The sequence below is a fragment of the Melospiza melodia genome, chromosome 3, assembly GCF_035770615.1.
Source record: "Melospiza melodia melodia isolate bMelMel2 chromosome 3, bMelMel2.pri, whole genome shotgun sequence".
Taxonomy (NCBI): domain Eukaryota; kingdom Metazoa; phylum Chordata; class Aves; order Passeriformes; family Passerellidae; genus Melospiza; species Melospiza melodia.
In genome coordinates, this window is record NC_086196.1 from 4,149,423 (window position 1) to 4,169,510 (window position 20,088).

Consider the following 20,088-nt stretch of genomic DNA (forward strand, 5'->3'; position numbering starts at 1 on the left):
CACTGGGCACAGTTATACCAATGTCCTCAGGCTGACTGACTGACTGTCAAATGTGTTTGCACAGTACAGACTACAAATAATATCTGAAGGTATCATAGGGAAATATGAAGTTGAAAGCTTGAAATTCCCTCTGATCTATGCCAGGACAGACCACTGTATCCAATGCCTACATGCACAGACAAAGAAGACTTCCTTTCTTCAAAGGAAATCTGTCCACCTGAAGGGCATAATTTTCCTTCAGTTTTGATTAATCTGTCCACTTGAAGGTGGACCATTCCTCCATTTTTCCAGGAGACAAAACATGAGGGATACATTTGCGCAACCAGAAGCACTGGGCTGAGAGCTGCCTGTAAGGCAGTGGCAACTGCAACATGGGAACCTTGACCTTCAGGCTGCCAAGATGTCCAATATGATATACCAAAGGAAAAAAACAGCACAAATTTTCCATTTTTTAAAAAAGAAGTGGAAACCATAATCCATTTGAAGGTTTCAGAGGAGAATACACTAGGGAAAACCAGCAAGTACGTTCTCTGTGTGGGTTAGCTCTTTCACCCATGACTTCTTAACATACCAGCTCTAGGGTGTGTTTCTTTCAAGAAAGATGCAGGTTTTCACATGTAGATGCCCTCTTGAGTGCCTGGCATACTGCACCCAGCCTCCAGCCACATGGCAGAAAGCACAGAGGCCCACCAAGTCCTGTTTTGTGTCTTCAGCTCTGCGTGGATGTCCTGGCCACCCTCTGCAGTTTATTCCAGGCAACTGCCTTGCTCCCCAGCACACATGGCTGCCTGTGCCGTGGCATGAACTGCCCTTGTGCACCAATTGCCCACACCACTGATGCTCCCACGTTCCTGCCACTGCACCTGCCCAGCCAAAGCAGGGTGCCAGAGGCAACAGTGACTCATTGCTACGCTCACCCCAAGACATGTTGCGTGAGGAAGACAGGTTCTTGCTGTGTTTTGTTTATAATAGGGCTGAAGCTGTACTTCCCACAGAGCTTAAAAAGTGAACAAGAAAGCCTCAGGTGACATTTCAAGGGAGGACAGCTTGGGAGGTGCCTTTTCTTTTAAACTAACCTCGGTAGAAGAATGAGGATATAATCAGATAAGTGTCAAAATGAATGATGAATCCACACATCAGATAACTGACCCAGTTTGAAAAGAATATTGTACTTTATTATTTTAGATTGAAAAACAGGATGGTTCAAAACTTAAAGGATTAAAACCGCCCCAACTGTTGCCAATGGAAATATTGTCTTTCACTTCAACAAAACCAGAAAATGTCTTCAGTTAATCTGGAAAAAAGTTTGAAATGCTGGAGAGATTACTAATTGCTGCCAACCATTAACTTTCCTCCTTTTCCTCCAACTGAATTATGCCAAATCTTTCATGGCCAGTATGTTTCATTGCCATTTACTTATTTACTGTCTTGCTTTTCTACAGATTTTTGAGAGGAAGATGGAAAGCTGATCTGTTTCTAGAATTTATGATAGGGGGAAAAACAGCTAAAAAATGAGGGGAAAAAAAAAAGGAGAAAGAAAGCCTACCTTCAGCCCATGGAGCTGGCAAGAGACATCATCACCTGGAGAGAGCTGAGGGGCAAGCTTAAAATGTGCCACTACTATTGACCACCCTCTCTCAGAGCAAAACCTTGTTGCTGGTGTGTCTCATTGATCTGCCACACTGCAGTCCCAGCTTTATCCACTGAGATCCACGCTGTGAAAAGCAAAACCATAAGAACAAGGATAACATATATATGCAGGATGATGCTGGACTGTGCATTAACAGAATTTGGCCATCTGTTATTCAGGAGTAGTGGCACTTCACCACAAAGAACATTAACCACATTTCCATTGCTGTAAAGCTCTTGCTTCATTTTTCTCCACTTCCCTTGCCTAGACCCAGATCCAGTCACATCCTTTGCATTATCTCTGTGCTCATCAGTACATTCATGCTTTGAGTCAACTCCATATGCTATCACAAATGATTCACCTTTTTTCCAGTTTAATATTCTTCTCAATTCCAGTAATTAGAATTGGCTTGGTGCAGGGTCAGAAAACACAAGCCAGTGCATGTAAGGGGACGTAGGCCAAGGCAAAAGGAGGACAGGGAGAAGGGCACAGAACCTCTTAAGTGGAAATGAGCTGTCAGAAAATCTCAAGTCCAAACGTGTAACTTTACCTGTGGAGCTTTGCTGCAGACACTTTAATTCTTTGTTATGTGTCCTGCAGGCTTCTCCTAATAGCCATCTGCAGCCTGACAGTAATTATATAGCCTGGCTCAAAGGATTGAGCAATAATGTGATAAGGTGAACAAAAAGCACTCCAAGAGAAAGCTACCTTTTAAGTATGTTTAGAGGCCTAAAATGTCCAGTAGTATCTACTGAGGTGTTTCCAAAGCACTTAGCTATCCCTTGAGAGCTGCACATGCCTGTTTAGTTGTAGCATCTTTGTCTCTGAGAATCTATCCCTTATCTATCAACAACCTCCTGGGTCATTTAGGACTGAATCTTTCAGCAACAAAGGCTGAGAAACAAGTGTGGTGAGACCACCAAAGACCCTGCAGCCCATGATATATAGCTACTTCCAACAGTGCTGTTTATGCACCATGTGGAAGCAGCAGGGAGACAGCAGCCAGGAGCTGTTCCCTCACATAACTCAGTTTCTCACTGGGAAAATGCAGACCTATTCAGCTTATATTCCACCCATTTCTCAGTACCTGAAGCTCTCTCCAGAAATACAAGCTGCCAAAGAAAGATAAAAATGGAATGTAAAATTATTCAAATACCCGAACTATTAAATGGAAGGCCAATGTTATCTTTCTTGATATAGCCAGTTCTATTTGCAAATTGGCAGTTCAGCCCCACTAATATTTGCTGAGCTAGCTAACAGCATTTTTCACTCAAGATGCCTGGAACATGTTTAGGCTTATTAATAAATTCAATCTTCTGTTACATGTAGTAATACACAGGTTTCTACTTGGGATTTTGAACAACTCTTTCATGACATAGTTAAAGACTTTTCCTTGGTGGAGTGCCACAGAATTACACAGCTCTGATGAAAAAGAAGATTAAAGCACACTGGAGTCATGAGAAATTTGAGAAGAACAAAGGTTTCTCAGGGGGTGATCCACATGACTAAAACCTGCACATGTGCATACACTAAAAGGGAGGTTATAACCAGCATTAGAGTGAATTATTTTAAGCACAGAATTTTTTGGCTGTATCTGCTGTTCTTCCTTCTTGCTCTGCTGCTGTATGCCCCCACAGCCTGCACTGAGGGAACCTTGCAGCCTCCTCTGCCTTGTCCCAAGCATGGATCTGTGCAGGGCACAAACCCAACAGTGCTGCCTTGGTGCTGCTACCCAAGAGCCATGGCTTTGGAAAGAACCAGCAGGCAGCAGGAATCCCACAGGCAAAACCTGGGAATCCTGGTGTCAGCACCACAGAGCGTGGGAGAGCTGCAGGTTTGGCAAGCAGATGATTGCTCTTTTACACAACTGTGCAAAGTACAGTTCTTGTGATAAAACATTACAGTTCATGACAGGTTATTTGGGGCAAGGGTTACATTTCCCGAGTCTTATCTTGCTGCCTGATGCATTCTTTGGCAGAAATTGGAATTTGGACAAAGATTAAAGAAGTTACAGATGTGAACAACTGGGTAACCACATGGAGGCTGTACTGCTGTTACTGGCAGAATTAGGAGAGGTTAGAAATGTGAGGCCTATAATCATTTACAGGCATAGAGAGAAACCAGGCAGTTATTTTCTATAACCCTCAAATACTAGAACAATGGAACCTTGGGGAATTTGGTAATGGGAAGCATGGTTTGGTTTCCAACTCTTACCTGGCAGTGCAGCTCACTGGCTCTGCTTTTATTTCCCAGCCTGTAAAAAAACTGGAGACTGAAAACTGATATTTAAAAAAATATAAAAACTGCTACTAATGCATCTTACTTAGGAATTCTACTATTTTTTTCACTAAGGATCAGGACTTTATTCTTAGCTGCTAAACTTTACATAAAAAATATTCTACCGTTTGAGTGTGGCAGGAAAGATGAGACAGTTGCTAAAGAGAAAAATATTATTTATTTATTCTGCTTTTCAACTAACTTACTAACCTTTGAATGCTCCAATCCACATTTAACTAATATTTGTGGGTTTGTGCATTCTTTTCAGGAGATGTTGATGATGGAATTAGGACTTTTAGGCGTGTTGTCCTTCAAGAGGATACATGTGTGCAAAAAAAGTGCACACACCTACACTCCTGCCTGTGGTGGGAACTCAAGTAACCAAGGAGCTCTCAGTTGCTTTGTTAAGATGAACACTCACAATTCAGGCTTTTGTAAAGCTTAAATATCAACAGAGTTTTTGGAAGGACTTTGCACTCAGCCACTGTTTTTCTGATGTCTAAAGAAGAATTTCACTGCTTGTGATACTCACAGTGAATGAACAACTCAACATGCAGAGAGGATGAGGAGGAAGCCATCAGCTTTGCTATCAAGCACCTGGCCTTCTTTTATTTTACACAGGTATCTACTAAGGAAAAAAAAAACCCACAGGTCAGCCTATGAAAAAGACTATAAAGATAATCCTATAATAAAGGGTCTTCATCTTAAAAGATGCTGGAAAGAAAATAAACTGGAAAGCAATTTGGAAGTTCTTGCTTTCTTTGAAATTCTTTCTATGTTGTGCATGTCATCAAAGAGCCTCTTTAGGACAGGTTTGGACACAGTGACAGCTGAATTGGCAGGAGAGTGCACTTCCAAGGGAACTGGTGGTGGCAGGACAAAAAGGTGAAGAGGATGCAATGGGCATCAGTCACCATGCCAGAGCACTCTGAGAGGGAGCAGCTCAGCACTGTGCAGGGTAATTCACACACTACAACTGCTATTACTGCCAGCAGCATTCAGGGCACCATTAGGTATGCCCAAGTCAGACAAGGCACCATAATTGTGTCCTGTCCACAGACACAGCAAAAAATATGTGGGCTACTCAGAAATGAGAAGTTCAAGTTCCTTGCAAAAGGAACATGCTAATAAAGACCAAAGTGGTGAAACAACATGATTATATTCACTTTTTACATAAATGCATGAAACTTTATAGAATGAAATGCACAATTCATCCTTACTGAAGAAAAAACCTCCAACCCTCAAAACCAACGATTATAAATAACAATTCACAAAATAATTCCTAGAAATAACCACTTAGACTCATGCTACTACAGTCATTTCTACATCAGGCAACAGCAAGAAAAAGAAATTTTAAAGCAGTACTGACAAGCCACACCCGTGTCTCTCATACACTAATTGAGAAGTTGGCTTGGAGAGGAAAAAGTATTATTAGTTACACCAGAATAAGTCCCCATTAGTCATATTCCTCAATGCATAGCAGCAAGACTTTAACTGGAAGACACATCAGAAGATCCTTCACTTGAATATTTTCAGTGTCCTGACTTCCTTCACTCCCCAGAGAGATCATTTAATCCAAGTTGCTAGTCAGCAAGACTTTCTGCATCAAGAAATAACTGACTGAGCACAGGTCTCTCCAGTGCCTCAGGAAATGTCTGGAGGCCTCCTCACTCAAAAGGAAGCAGATACTGCATCTGCTGCTCACCTGAGTCAATTATACTGGACACAAGTGCCTATCATAAATTATAGACCTGGAAGCATAAAAATATTTGGTAAAAAAAAAAATAAAATTTCTACCAAACATACAATTTAAAAACTTTGGAATATGACTGTTTCATTTGAAGTCTTTTCATTTCACTCAGAGAATAACCCAAATACAGCAATGCCAGCTCAAAAATTACCTTGAACAAAGCTGCTTTAAAATTTTTTTGCAGATGATTCATGAAGTAAAACAAATCTTTCTTTCTTCCTTCTAATAACAGCCTCATCACAAGACGTCTCCTCGTTACTTATTGCTTTTAATGACAGCCAGCAAAAGAAAGGATTCTGTAGGAGTGGCCTCACCTATGAGTCTACATATCTTTCATCTCTCCCAGTGGGTATATTCTCAAAGAGCCAAGCTACTCTATTTAGATTTAGTGGCAGCTGATTTGAATAGCTTTGCAGCTATACAAAACAAAAAGTGACTTATCCTCTGTGGAGAATGACAGGAACGTGTCAAACAGCTCCTTGCTGTGCAAGTTGCAAGTCACATATTCTCCTCCAATCAACCTACCAAATTACAGGTACACCAGCCTTTCCCCTCAACTATTTCCTTTGAACCATTCAGAAAAGGTAGTTAGCCTTGGGGCTGGGGATATGGGTACAGAGTAAACCAGTAACATCATCCAAAGTACTGCCTGTATGTTCAGAGAAGCTTTTTTTCCTCTTAAGTGTATTTGAAGTAATTATACATGATACTCAGTGTACTGGAAATAATTATACAACATTAAGCATGTGGGCAGATATTATACAATGGTGGTTTGTCTTGAAGTCGTATTTTAGGTGATGTGCAAATGAACATTTCTGCATGTGATGCTGTCAACTTTAGAATGGCTTAGTCCTCCACTAGGGATCACCCCACACTGCCAGAACACATACAATAGAACTGGAGGGAAAAGGTTTCAGCTGAAGGTGGTGAACACTTCATAAACAGAGCTGACTTTGTCATGCTGTTATGCTAGAGATTGCAGTGTGAGAAAAGAGTTTACATCTTTATTAGTTTTACTGGTGCAAAAGGAAAATACCTTGATTTTCTGTTACAAACAATGTATTAGCTCAATAGTTGATGAGACTAAGCACACAGGACTGGAAATAGAGCAGATATTGACACTAAAGGAACACAAAAATGAGCTGAGTTTAAATACTGAGAAAGACAGGACATGGAAACTGTGCTCTTGAATTGCAGGTCAAAGAGTAGCATTAGTGATCAGCTGAAGAGAACAGACTGTGCAATAGCAGCCTGCAATACAATAAAATTGATCTTAATTTCAAAATGTTTTTATGTTGCTGGAAACATTTACAGTGCATTATACACCAGCACACTCAAAGCAGCTGGGATTATACCAAATACCCAATTCTTCCAGAAAAGTTTCTCAGTAACACAGGGCTCTTGCTGTCAGCCAAGTGAACCGAGAGCATGGACCCTAAACAATACAGACACCTTGGCTCAGATTTGTAAGATGACAGCATTAACTTTGATTTGATACAACACGGTTTGCTCCAGTCCCAGGCTCACTGCCCCAAGAGCTAGAGGAGGCTGACACAGCTGTTGGCTATCAGGTGCTCGTTTTCACTGCCAGGACTCCTGAGGTGCTTCAGCTGTAACTCAAAGCTGTGGAAAAGCTGAGGCTGGATGGCAGCATGATGGCACAAATATGGTATCTTGATATTTTGGTGCAATTGCCCTCAAACATGCAAGGCTTTGTCCCCTTAGTTCTGAAACAAAGTACAATTTGGCTTTCACATGAGGGATATGCCTCATCAGACTCTACCATTGCCAAGTGTGAGACTTTTGGCCTCCTGATGTTTCAAAAACAAAAAAGGTTATGGGATTTTTTTATCTAGAAGAAAAGATTGTTTTCTTGTCCACCAAACTAAGTCAAACAGCCATCTCCAAATCTACTATAGTACCAACAACAGCACTGCTTTCAATCAGGCCAGCCTGTACAATTTCTGTCAAAACCATGAGGTTTTTTTTAAAAAAATCATGAGCTCCTAAAAAAAGGTCATTATAAATTGTTTGTTATTTTAACTATTACTCCTTGTTCTGTCAATGCTGCCTTTTGTGTAGAAACTTATGCCATTAAAACACTTTTGAGTCATTTTACTTTAGTAGTTGGTATCTTCCACTAATGTGTTTCAGTTTTGTTATTCTATTATCTTGGGAGCTTATTCTATCCTTTAGGCACCTCATATCCTGGAATAAGGCAAACAGTTCTTGTAAGTATAGTCAGTCAGTCAATGAAATAGCTAATAATACAGTTCATCCATCAGTGGGCTATATCACAATTTAAATACCTTACTAATTCTCAAAGCATTGGATTATCACGTACCAGCCCTGCGGCCCATGATGAGCTTTGTAAATGTAACAATGAGGGTCCAGGAGTAATGAATTTCTGCTTCTCAGCAGTGCGAAACTTTCCCTTCGTGTTAACGTTCAGCCTTTGGTCTGTTCATTTAGTAACAATTTAACACTAATAAGCCTTCCTTCTACTTTTTATGGACTGTAAAATACACGCTTTGACACGCCCCCGCATCCTCTTTCCTGACACAATGCTGTTGCAATTCCCTCCAGAACAACCCCCGGGTTACAAACTCATTTTCAGCATCTTCACGGGCTGGGCTTGACTGCTCGGCACCACAGCACGAGGGTTCCGCAGCCGGAGAGATGCAGAGCAGAATCCTCGGGGGACGAGGGACGCCGTCTCTGGACTGCACTCCACCCACTCCGAGCACCACTCCGAGTTCTCCCCGTGCTCTGATCTGTAAAATACACAGAAGCGTTCGCACACTGTCCGCGCTTTGGGGCCTTTCAGTCAGCACCATTATTCTGGCACTCTCAGGCCCACAAGGGTCCCTTTCCCCCCGGAGCACCAGCCCGGCCAGACGCGCCCCGTCCTGCCGGGGGACACCCTCCCGCCGCCATGTCGCCTGGCGCGGGCGAGCGGCGCCTCCGCCCCTGTGTCCGGGGCGAGGGCCGCGCGTTCGGAGCAGCGGCGCTCACGGTCGCTGCCGGTGACCGGGCCTGCCTCCCCGGACTCGCTCCCGTTCGTTGTCCGGCGGCTCCGCGCCGAGAGCGCCCGGGGCCGCCAGGCCGCGCTCAGCCCCGCGCCCGGCACGGCGGGGGCGGCGCCTGCCGGCGGAAAGTGCTGAGTCACGGCCCTGACGCGCGGCCGCCGTCACGTGCGGCGCCGGGCTCGGTCCCGCCGCCGCGGCGCCGAGCGCACCCGCGGCACCGAGCGCACGGGCGCACCCGCTCCGCTCCGCTCGCGTCATCGGCCTCTCTCCTTCCCTCCCTGCTAGCCGGCATGGGGCTGCTGTCGCAGGGCTCGCCGCTGAGCTGGGAGGAGACGCGGCGGTACGCGGAGCACGTGCGGCGGCACGGCATCCTCCAGTTCCTCCACATCTACCGCGCCCTGCGCGACCGCCACAAGGACGTGCTCAAGTGGGGCGACGAGGTGGGTGAGAGCCCTGCGAGCGCGGCCTCCGCCGCGGCCTCCGCCGCCCCCTGTGGCGGGCGCAGGTGCCGTTCCGGTGCGGCGCGGGTCGGGCCGTGCTGCCCGGAGCGGGCCCGGCCGCGGTGGCCGGGCGGGAGGGGACGTTGCGGCCGCCCGGTGCGGCTTTGTTTACCTCGCGCACACGCACCGCCCGCCGCAGTTCGTTGCGCAGCACGGCTGCCCCGCTGGTACCGCGGGTCTGAAACGCCAGAACAACTTTGAGCGTTTCCGCCTGGCACCGCTCGGTTGCCCGGGCAGCCGAGGCGTATTCCCGGGACGGCGATGCTCGGCAGCGCTCGCTCCTGCTCCGGAGTTTGTTTATGCTGTCTCGATGAGTCTGAGTAAAGCATGTCTATGCCTCGAGTCCGAGGCACTGCCTGCTCGGACTGAGACTCAGTTTTTGGGAGGAAGGTGAGGGAAGCAGGAGCGGGGGTGGGCGGGCCGCTCTGCAGTGGCAGCACTGTCACCGCGTTCCTCCTGTATCCCTGCGAGAAAAGGACCTGCCAAGCCGTGCTTGTTCCCGAAGTTTCCTGGGCGTTTGGTACGAGTCCGCCTGCCTTCTGAACAAGGTTTAGGATGATCGCTCGGGTCATGGCTTGAACTTTGTTACAGGTGCTTTGTGCCCGAGGACCGTAACTTTAGTCGCAGGTCTTGGGTGTGCTGCCTTGTAAACTTGCACTCGTCTGTGACACAGCCTGACAGCACTCTGCAAGGGGCAAAGGCTGCCTCCTCTGTTCATCAGTCCCCCAGGAGACAGGGAGCAGCTTCACGTGTGCTGTACTAGAAGCTGTCCTTGTCCGTGATGTTGGTGAAGTCCAGCATTGGTCACTTGAAAGTGTTCTAGATGCAGCTGCAGGGAAGTTGGAAGAGCAGAGTAGGATACAAGTAATGTGGGGACTTGGCCATTGACGTCTGTCTCATGTTTACTTTTTGAACAGCAAAGGCATTTGTGAGAAAACTTCATTCAGATAATAGCAGCTGTTCGTAGATGCTCTTTGCCAGAGGAGAATGCTGTTCACTCTTCTCAATGTGTGCACTCTGAGACAACTTCTGTCTTAAAAGTCAGTTCTTCTTTAAATGAACCCCTTTTATACTTCAGGTAACAACAGGGCAAGCATCAGCGCCCAGAAGCTGCTTCCATGAGTGAGCAGGGGCTTGGCTTCTAAAATCTGTTTAATGAAAGTATGTGTAGTCTGAACCGCAGAGTTTTGCACCTAGAGTGGTGTGGACTCAGAAAGTTTAAATATACTTTTATCTATCCTTGTCTGACGTTTGTGTTCCCGCATGTCTTGTATGGCTAAAGTTATGCTGACAAAAGAGCCTCACAGTCTTGAGTCCAGGAATATTGACAGTCTTCCTGTTGCTCTGAGACTTAGCTCAAGGGTTTTCTCATTAATCTTTAAGAGATGGTGCTCGTTTTTCAATGGGTGTTAGATTTTAGTTGTCCTTGCTTTCTCAGGGTGAGATTTCACAAGATAGTTAAGGCTGATCTGCTAGCAAGCTGGTTCAGCTTCCTTCCGTGTATTCCAGGCTCCTATTTCTGCTGCCTGCCTTGTGTTGTTACTGGCCAGCTGAGTTCAAAACGTTTACCCCGGAGAAAACTCTTCTTCCATTCAGTTTTTGAGGGTGGTTGGCTTTCTCAGCAGAGCTTCAGCTCTTTCAGTTAGGCCCAACAAGCTCTGCTTAATGTGAGGAAAGTACCAGGAGTGTGTGGAGGAAATGATCGAGTGCAACCCTGCAGCCCCTGCAGCACCCACAGCTGATCACTTGGTAATCTCAGATGCATGGTGAGGCTGGACTGTGGGAACCTCGTTCTTCCTTTGGCCTGGGGACCCTACTGAACAAAGTGTTTATGGTCAATAAACAGTGGAGCATAATGTCAAAGGAGATTCACAGTTCTCTTCTACCATGCCCCAGTGTGGCAAGAGGCAGCATTTTAAGAGCAGTATCATTGCAGACATTATTTTGGTAAGGAGCTGAGAGCTGTATTAGAAATGTCTGTGGACATTCTGAGAAGGTCAGGTAACCTGGTTCACTGTCTACCTCTTCATTTTAGCAAATGCTAATAAACTCAGGTGTGGCAACTTTGTTCTGCTGTGTTATGTGGTTATATATTTTTATGTAACATAGCATTTAGGAGTGTGTGAATGGACCAGGTACTTGTAGCCAGTGTGCTCTTGTGCAAACACAAAACTGCACCTCAGCCTGTCCCTTACTTGGGCTGTGCTGTAGATAGGCTAGTGCAGAGGGCAGTGCATTTGTTTTCCATTTTTCCCCTCAGGTACCTAGTTGTTAGAAAGTGGCGCCACATTTATATGCAGCTTAGATGAATCAACTGACTAATTGGACTGTTTTAATAAAAAGTCTTGTTTGCACTTTGACCTTCATGTTTAAAGTTGTAGCCTAAGGGTGTTTAATTGTTTTAAAAACTTCTTGAAGATAGAAATCAAGAATAAAGATGACAGCCCTCATGTAGTGGTAGAGATAAAATCAGAATAAACAAAATTACCTTTGTGTTTCTGTGATCGTGTTTAGTGGAAACTGTATCTTGTAAATTTTTTTAAGGAATGTTTATGAGAAAAGATTCAACTTCTGTATCACATACTGAGTGCTTTCAGGGTGTATGGGTCAATACCTGAAAGGTTTTTCTCCATCTAGAGTGGAATGATGCCATTGTGAAAAGGACGTATTGTGTTTGGTCACGAGTGTAGATACCAGCCTTTGCTTTAGTTTTGTTCTCATTAGGACTCCCACTTCTTGGTGTGTGTTGTAAGACTCACTACAGAGCTGTGGGAGTTCCTTGGGGTGCTTGTAACCTCCTAAGGACGCCATTCACTGGGGTGCCCAGGGAATTACCATGTACTGTTTCTTGGGTGTAAGACAGGAGTGTTAAGGCTAGGTGCTAGCAGAGCATGATGATGGCATCTGTTTTGAAGGGAGCGAGACAGCATCGCAGCTTACATTGCAGGGTAGCATTCCCTGGTGCTCCCATCCTCGCCTGAATAAAGAGCTGTAAAGGTCAAAACACTGGTTCTGCTACCTTTGGAAAAGTCAGCTCTTTTATTGCTTGTTGTGTTAATAGAACTAAGAGCTGTTGTCTGTTTTGGGGTAAGTTCTTTTTTAGTCCATTTTCCACAACCATGAAGCCTTTGCATTGGTAAAAAACAAAAGCCTACCAAATATGTAACGGAGTAAGACTTGCTCTAAGAAAAGCTTTCTAAAGGTCTCCTTAAATTTGCATTTGCAGGTAAAGGTCTTCTGCCTCTTAATCATCCTTCTACCTCATTTAAAGCTGACAGTTGACCTCCCTGTTTATGCTTGACTTCTCCTGATTGTGAAAATACAAAACAGTGAACTGTCTCATTATCCCTCATCAAACTCTGCCTTACTATCATCGCCTTAATGCTCACAAAGTCTAGGCAACAATTACATCTGCTGGTGAGACCCTGTCATGCTAACAACAATCTCCTTGTGTTCTCATCTTCCTCTTCCATCCAATAATGTGTGCTTGACCTCCGGGTTGCAGAGTTGTGATCATTGTTTATTTTTTTTTATTTTTGTGCAGCAGAATCAAAAACCTTTTCAGTACTGTTTCAGAGCTCCAGTACAGTTAGCAGACACTACCTGAAACAATGAGTTTGTGCAGCTTGGCAGATGCTAGCCTATTCTGCTGCTCCCCAGCTTTTATCCCAAAAAGCTCCCTTCTGTGCCAGTGTATTATTATTAGTCTCTTGTGCTGTTCAGCACCTCTTGTCTGCTGATTGCATTCCTCTCACTGACGGAGGTTGCTTAAATTTCCCTTTGGAGCTTAATGCGGACACTCGGATCAGGCGGGTGGAATGGCTGGCCCTTGGCAGGGCTCGCTGCTGCTGCTTGGTGCTGAGTGTGCACACAAGTGTAGAGTCACAGCATGCCACACCAAACTACATATCCACGTGTACTCACGTGTGCATGTGGTACTTGTCTGCCACAGTCTGTAGAGACTGACGAGGAGCTGTTTAAGCATAAGAAAATTCTGAGAAAGGTGTGCCAGAAGGAGATCTCAGAAGGAAGAGATTTAGAAAGCAAGCATGGGCAAAACGTGACAGTTTTATTTTAAAGTACATGTGAATGAAGTAGGAATCTGACTTGCAAACTTCACTTGTTGAGTGAAATTGGACATAATGACACTTTTGTTGTGTATGAGTCTTGTTCCCACTGGTGTAGGGACCTAGCACACAGTAAGCATCTTCAGCTTTTTAAAAGTTGTTTTCTTAACAGCAACTTGAAGTGAAAATTTGAGGCCTTTAAATAAAGATTTGATAATGCTGTGTATGAGGCAGCATGACAAATGTACCACTCCACTGCTTGCAAGTTGAAGTCTTTCTGAATTAATTCTACTTTGGTTTTGGTTCTTTGTTTTCTTTCCTTCCTTTTACCTCTTTCTCAGTCCTCTTTAAGCTTCTTTTGATCTTTCTTCTGTACACTCAATTAATTCCTCTCCTTATCTTAGTTTTTATCCTTATCCTTAGTGTTTGAATTATACCTTGTAAATATGTTAAATGAGAACTAAAATGAACATGTGCTAATCAGCACTTCCCCATGCAAGAAGCAAAGCAGCCCTTCTCAGGAGCTAGGAGAGGCCAGAGGTTTCTTACCAGAATGTCCCAAAGGTGTTGCTTCTGATTAGAAGATGCATGACTCTCTTGAAAGCTTTCTCCTTTTTCTTAATGAAAGGCTAGGCTGTGAAAAGAGCTGTATTTCCTCTTGAGTGATTCTTTCCAGGGAACTAGCTATGGCATTAGTGTCTTGTTACAGTTTCTAGCCTGTTATGGTTTTGGGTGTTTCCAGGGCAGTAGCAGCCTGTAAATGGTATGGTTGGAGATGTTACATTACAGTCTGCAGAACTTCAGACTGGTAAAATTATTGCTGCATATTAAGGAAATGAATTTGGGTTCAGATGTGTGTGGTTTGAGGCTCCAGTTTGTCTGTTACCCTTTTAAAACCAGGAACAAAATCTAGGGCATTTTTTAGCAATGGTGAATGTAGCTCACCAGCTGCATAAAATAAATACAGGTACTATCCCTAATGTACACAGAGGAAGTTTTCATCATCTCTTTGCTAAAAAGACAACCAGTGAGGCTTGGTGGGAGACAGATATACATGCCTAAAAATGTTCAAAAAGAGATAAGAAAGGACCAGAACTGATGAATATGATGAGAGAGCGTCATGGTGTACAGAAAGGTAGTGTTCTTTTCTCATTTTACAAGAAACTTGGCTACCCTAATGGGCCAGAAGAGCAGATATTCTTTTAACATAATTACTTATTTTACAAAGCCTAGATGCCTTGTGGAACAAGGTGCCACATGATAGATTTGAAGCTGAGATAGACCTTGACTTACATGAACAACAAGAATAGACAGTTCATTACGCTTTCTTTAAACTTTACATGGTGCAAGATGTTTGTCCATCTATCCAAACCACTCAGATAATTGTATAGCGAGTTGTGAGGTTTCTTTAATGTTTATCTGAAACTTTCTAACTAACTTTTTGTTTTATATGTTATAAATAAAATGGAATCACAAAAAATGTGGATAAAAAAATAGTTGTTGCATTTTCCAGAATGTCAGTAATATATGGTCTTTTAAAAATATTCATCCAAGTCATTATACAGGTTCATCATCAGTACTGTGATGATCTCACATTCTCACTTTGTACAAACTGCTACAGTATACCAGTGTGCAGAAATTGCATTTTTAAAAGCTTTTCTTGGTAATCTTGTGCCTATATTAAAGGTAATGACAGCCTGAAGTCTTTTTTTGCATTCTTGTCATTTTAAGACAAATGCTTTTAGTCTCCCCCTGCCCCAGTGAAATTCCCCAAACAGAATACATTTTTGATTTTTAATGTAGAATTTCCTCCTGATGGCCTCTGCCAAATGTGACACGTGCAGATGCATCTCAGTGGAGCTGTCTTAATCGATGTGCTCACCCACTGGCAGCTTGGGGGAAGCAGCACTCATGAGTGTTTTCGTTATTTGTCACATGTCTGCTTATTTACCCTTTCTCTCAGAGCTTTATTTGGCTAAATAAAGGGACACTGGAATTATTTATTTACAGACAGACTTAGTGCTTCCTTCATACATCTCTTGTATGGATACCTGCTGTTTCAAATAGTTGAGTTTTCTGAGGCTGGGTCTGAAGGTATTGATGTTAGTGCATCAGCTTGTGCTGCTTGACAGCTATGAGTGTGTGTGCATGCAGTTGACACCAACGCACAGAAATGTAACTCTTTAAATGTTGACTTGAGCAAGATAGGTGCCCTTGAAGAGTCTTCATGTTTATTCCTTCCCCGGATACTTCAACTGACTGCCATGAAAATACTTTTTCTGCTTGGTTTTAATCCTGGCATCAGGGAAAACCTAAACTAAACCCTCTAGCTCTCAAAACATGCCCAGTGTGCTAACCCCATGATGGCTGATAATTTTGCTTCATCTCCTGCTGAGCTTTTCCAGTGGTTGGGTGATGTGTGTGTATGATGTAAGGTTGTAGTACAGCTCCCGTGACCTACCTGAGAGCTGTACTCCCAGATGCACTGTGTATGTGACAGAGCAAGACTCACTGCAGTTTATACTGACATGCTCTTTGAAAATTTAAATTTGTAAAATTTGTAATCAATGGAAACCAGTTTGGAAGGTTTGGGGTCTTGGTTGGTTGGTTGGGGATTTTTAGGGCTTTTTTTTAGGAGTATTTTTTTTTTTTGGTAGTGCTTTTGCCAAAGCAATCTGCAGTTGGTCATAAATATTGACCTGCCCCCATAGTAAACATTGATTTCCTCCTTCCCAATCTCAGATTTTAATAAGAGAAGTTTAAATTACCTACTGTTTGTATATTTCTGATAAAAAAATATTTTGTTCACAGTGTGTTTCCTTCTGTGGATATCAAGTGGATTGCTGTGGTTTTATCATGGGACCTTTTTTATTTTAATTCCTATTTTCCCTCAGGACCTCTTCTTGCTGTGCAGATGCGTTATTTTAGTTAACAGTATGAGAAAGGGTGAGTCAGAAGGATTAGTACAAAAAAGATTTTATTGTTGATATTGCGTGTTCGGTTGTTCAGGTTTTTTATTTTTCTTTTGTATGCCAAAGGTGAATTATAAACTTGCAGCATTTTGTTTCACTGGTGAATAAATAATGTTGTCTTTGCTGCAGAAATCTAAAGTTAACATGATCCTAGTCTTTTTAATAATATTAGCCTGAGGTGTTACATAGCACAGAAGTCAAAGATGACACTTCTTTCTGAAATGCACATCTTATTTCTTTAAAATCATGCAAAAGGTTATAACTTCTCAGTTTTAATTCTCAATAAGCCAGCTTCCTGGTTTGTGGTGTGTGCAGAAGGTCCTCTAGTCACGTTGTGTCATGCACAAAACAATCTGCAGCCCTGATGCTGTCACATGGAAGGGAAGAGGCAAGAGTGCTTAACTGTGGCTGGGTGTGTTGACTGAGATTGAGAGCCTCTGCATCCTCTTTGTTTTGTCTATGACAATGCATAATGTGGGATAGCAGTTCTTAGCTTTTTCATTATTGTCAATGTAATGTAAAACATGAGTTGTGTTTTGTTTCTGGGACATGCTTTCTGTGAATTGGTTTTGTTTAGAGCTGGCAAAAAAAAAAAAAAAAAGCTGGTGCTTTTTAAAATGACTTGCCACTTCCAATCTGCTTGATGAAAATTAAGCATTTTGGGAATTACATTTTAATCTTGGTTCTCTTGTTGCAGATTTTTGAAATTATTTCTGTGGCAGAGAACATCCATGGTAATCTCATGAGTGTGGAAATGCTTGCCTCGTGCCACTGTTCAGTGTGGGGGCTTGATGGCTAGGAGCAGGGTTATGAGCCTCTGTGGCACTTCCAGACTTGTTTTCCTCTGAAATTTGCTCCTGAGGGCATTAGACTTATTGTAACATAGAAAAGCTTTCATTAAGGGTACATTACCAGCTGTTTATTTCTGTGGCTCCATGCTTTATCACATCAGTGGTGAGAAGATGAGTGCATCAAAAAAAACCCACCTTGGATATTATGTTCTACATCCATCAGAAGTATTTGTACCTACGGAAAATAATCTGCTTTTTCCATCTAACACTGAAAACTTGTGCCAGAGGTTGTTTAATGAACAGTCAGATCATTAAAACTTTGTTCTTCTTTAGACTGTCATTTCATGATAATGGTATTTTAATGATGCATTAACTGATGAATAAAGATATGGAAGAACTACTTTTTTTTTTCCATAAGTGAGTTTAATAACTAGTGAAAAGGGTATTTTCTACTGCATATATAAGGAAATAGGCATAGGCATATATGAGGCAAACTGCACAAAAATACTTAAATGTTGGTAGTGGCTTTTGTTAACAGTAAACAATACCCATGAGACCTCATTGGATGTTGAGGAAGAATTTTCAATTTCCCTTAAAGCTCCAGGTCTGAAAGAAGGTTCACATGAGAGGACTGCTAACAATTGTTCCAGTTATGTGTGGCGGTAGCTGCCCAGTGGAGGGAGGAAGAAGCTGTCACTTAGATTGTCCTTGAGAAACAGAGTGGTCCGTGAGTCACCTATGATCAGGTTTGTGTAGAATCACAGAGTGGTTTGCCTTGTAAGGGACCTTACAACGGTGATCATTGGTTGGGAATAATTTTATCAGACTCTATGCCCTGGGCAAGGACATCTTCCATGACACCAGGTTGCTCAAAGCTCCACCCAAACTGGCCTTGGTCACTTCAGGGATGTGAAATCCACATCTGAGATGGATGGTCAGGAATAATAGAACAAGAGGACACAGTCTCAAGTTGCGTCAAGCTAGATGTAAGTTAGAAGTAAGAAGGAAATACTTCACAGAAAGAGTGGTCAGAAACTGGAGTCATTTACCCAGTGAGGTGGTGGAGGCATCATCCCTTGAAGAATTCAAAAAAAGACTGGATGTGGCACTTGCTGCCAAGATCTAGTTGAACAGTTAGAACATCGGCTGGACTAGATGATCTTATAGGTCTCTTCCAGTCTTGAAAATTCTGTGATTCTGTGATTCTGTGAATGTGGTACAAGGCTAATGCATGTAGTTTTTTACACACAGAAAGCAAGAAGCAATGCTTTTTTCATTGCTTTACTTTTTTAAAAAAAGGTTCTCTTCAAATCATTCTTCTAAACTATTTTCTTCTATTATATAATCTTGGCACCTTGCTTCTGAGCTTACTAAGGTCCAGACTCCATGCTTACTAGTGTTTTCATAGGCAGAAGTTCCTCATGGCACATAGTTTGAAAGTTAAAAGCTTTTGATTTTAACATTTAACACTACAGCAGAGACTTTGCTCCCATCTATTAGACAGGTTTAGTTCCCTGTGTAGTTAGCCTGATGGTGTTAAATTGAGTGGGCAGGGGTGGGTTTTTATATTGGGAAGCAGACCACTGCCAAGACAAGTGTTTGGACAATGATATGTTGCTGTCCCTGCCTTACAGAGATAGATTACTTGTCGGTAGAATTGCTGCATTAAAATTTAGGGCTTGACACGCTTCAGTGGTCTTAGGTCTAGGGAGAGAGGTTAGCAAAGCTTGGGGAGAAGGTTGTGCTACTGATAGTGGGCACAAAGGACACAGAATTTACAGGCCACAAGGACATTTGGCAAAACTCCCAAGATAAGTAATAAACTAACAAAGCCAACTCACCAACTGTGTGGAGATCAGTTCAAACTGGGTGGAAGGTAATTCCAACAGGAAGAGATTCTCACCTCTGGTCCGCTGACTTAAGAAACCTACCAACTCAAGAGAAGTACTGAGCATGCAGACTAATTAGCATGAGAAGCAAGAGAATGATTTTACCAACAGAAGTAGAATTAATAAGTGTGTAACTTGTTGTCAGTGAACTGTGATTTCTTTGCTAAAATGTATAAATGATATAAAGCTTTGATGATAGGAGAGCTAGCAAGCTTTTGTTGATTATCACCTAGCTCCTTGCTTTGCACAAGTTAGAACAAAGAAATATTCAGCCTTAAGTTGAAACATAGGTGTTTCAGATTAGAGATCAGAAAAAAAATTTCACCATTAGGGTGACCAGGCATTGGGATAGGTTATGCAGGGAGGGGATAAAGTCACCATCCCTGGAGATATTAAAGAGACATCTAGGTCTTGCTTGGTGGCATGGTTTAGTGATTTAGGGCCTACAGTGGCAGTGTTGGGTTGACAGTTGGACTTGCTGATCCTTAAGGTCTCTTCTGATGTTGAAGATCCTGTGATTAAATAGTCGTACCTCATCTTGGTGAGAACATTGGCTGTGCACACAGAGCAGCAAACCCACATTTAGGACAACGCTGGCATAGGTGACGACGTCGATCCTCCTTGTGCCTTAGAATTACCCCCTAATGTGTTGGTTTTTGTACACCTTCACTTTCAAGAAACATTGCTTATGCAGAAATAATATGTGTAATTATGGTCAAACAACTCAGGCATTCAAACAATTTCAGACATGCTTACCCATTTCCAGAGAGCTGTCATCTTTCATTTTGCCTCCAGACAAGTCCAGCACGATTGTTTGACTTAATGAATGGAGAGTGGTTGTGGTTCTCCGCAGTTGAAAGGCCTCAAGGTCTCACTTGTATTTACAGAGGGGATATCAAAGAATTTTCAAAAGCCTGAAATTTTCTTGGTAGCCAATTGTGAGAAAAGGTCATAGTGAGTGAAGTAGCAGTATTCTGGGTGCTAGCAAGCTAATGGAGCATAGTGTTTCTTGAGAAGATCCAGCAATGGAGGGGAGCAGAGCTGGCATGGAAGTACTCTGTAGATGCAGTTACATTGCAAGTAGTTAGGAGGGAGGAAATCTCTAAAGAACAGTTTTTCCTTGTGTTGGCTCATAAGTAGTTCTGATACTCTCAAGTATTTGCTTTAACTGGGATCATACTTG

The 20,088-nt window shown here is 42.9% G+C and overlaps 2 protein-coding genes across 3 annotated transcripts in view; one reads left to right on the forward strand and one right to left on the reverse strand.

Moving 5' to 3' along the window:
- Positions 1-1,153: 1,153 nt before the first annotated feature.
- LOC134415385 (uncharacterized) lies at positions 1,154-9,761 on the reverse strand. Of its 2 annotated transcripts, none has more exons than XR_010027045.1 (2): positions 8,673-8,758; positions 1,154-8,431 (listed from the first exon to the last, which is right to left on the reverse strand). XR_010027045.1 is itself a non-coding variant. In XM_063150685.1 (2 exons), exons 1-2 carry the CDS (start codon positions 9,756-9,758, stop codon positions 8,280-8,282), a joined length of 612 nt encoding a protein of 203 aa, XP_063006755.1. In that variant the 5' UTR covers positions 9,759-9,761; the 3' UTR covers positions 1,154-8,279. The 2 variants fall into 2 exon arrangements, 1 of the variants encoding a protein (XP_063006755.1); XM_063150685.1 differs by lacking the exon at positions 8,673-8,758 and adding an exon at positions 9,299-9,761.
- The window catches only part of GCLC (glutamate-cysteine ligase catalytic subunit), a 37,185-nt gene continuing 26,024 nt past the window's right edge, over positions 8,928-20,088 (forward strand). Inside the window, exon 1 of the mRNA XM_063150684.1 lies at positions 8,928-9,126. Within this exon, the coding sequence (XP_063006754.1) occupies positions 8,977-9,126 (150 nt within the window). The 5' untranslated portion in view covers positions 8,928-8,976. The remainder of the gene's footprint in view (positions 9,127-20,088) is intronic.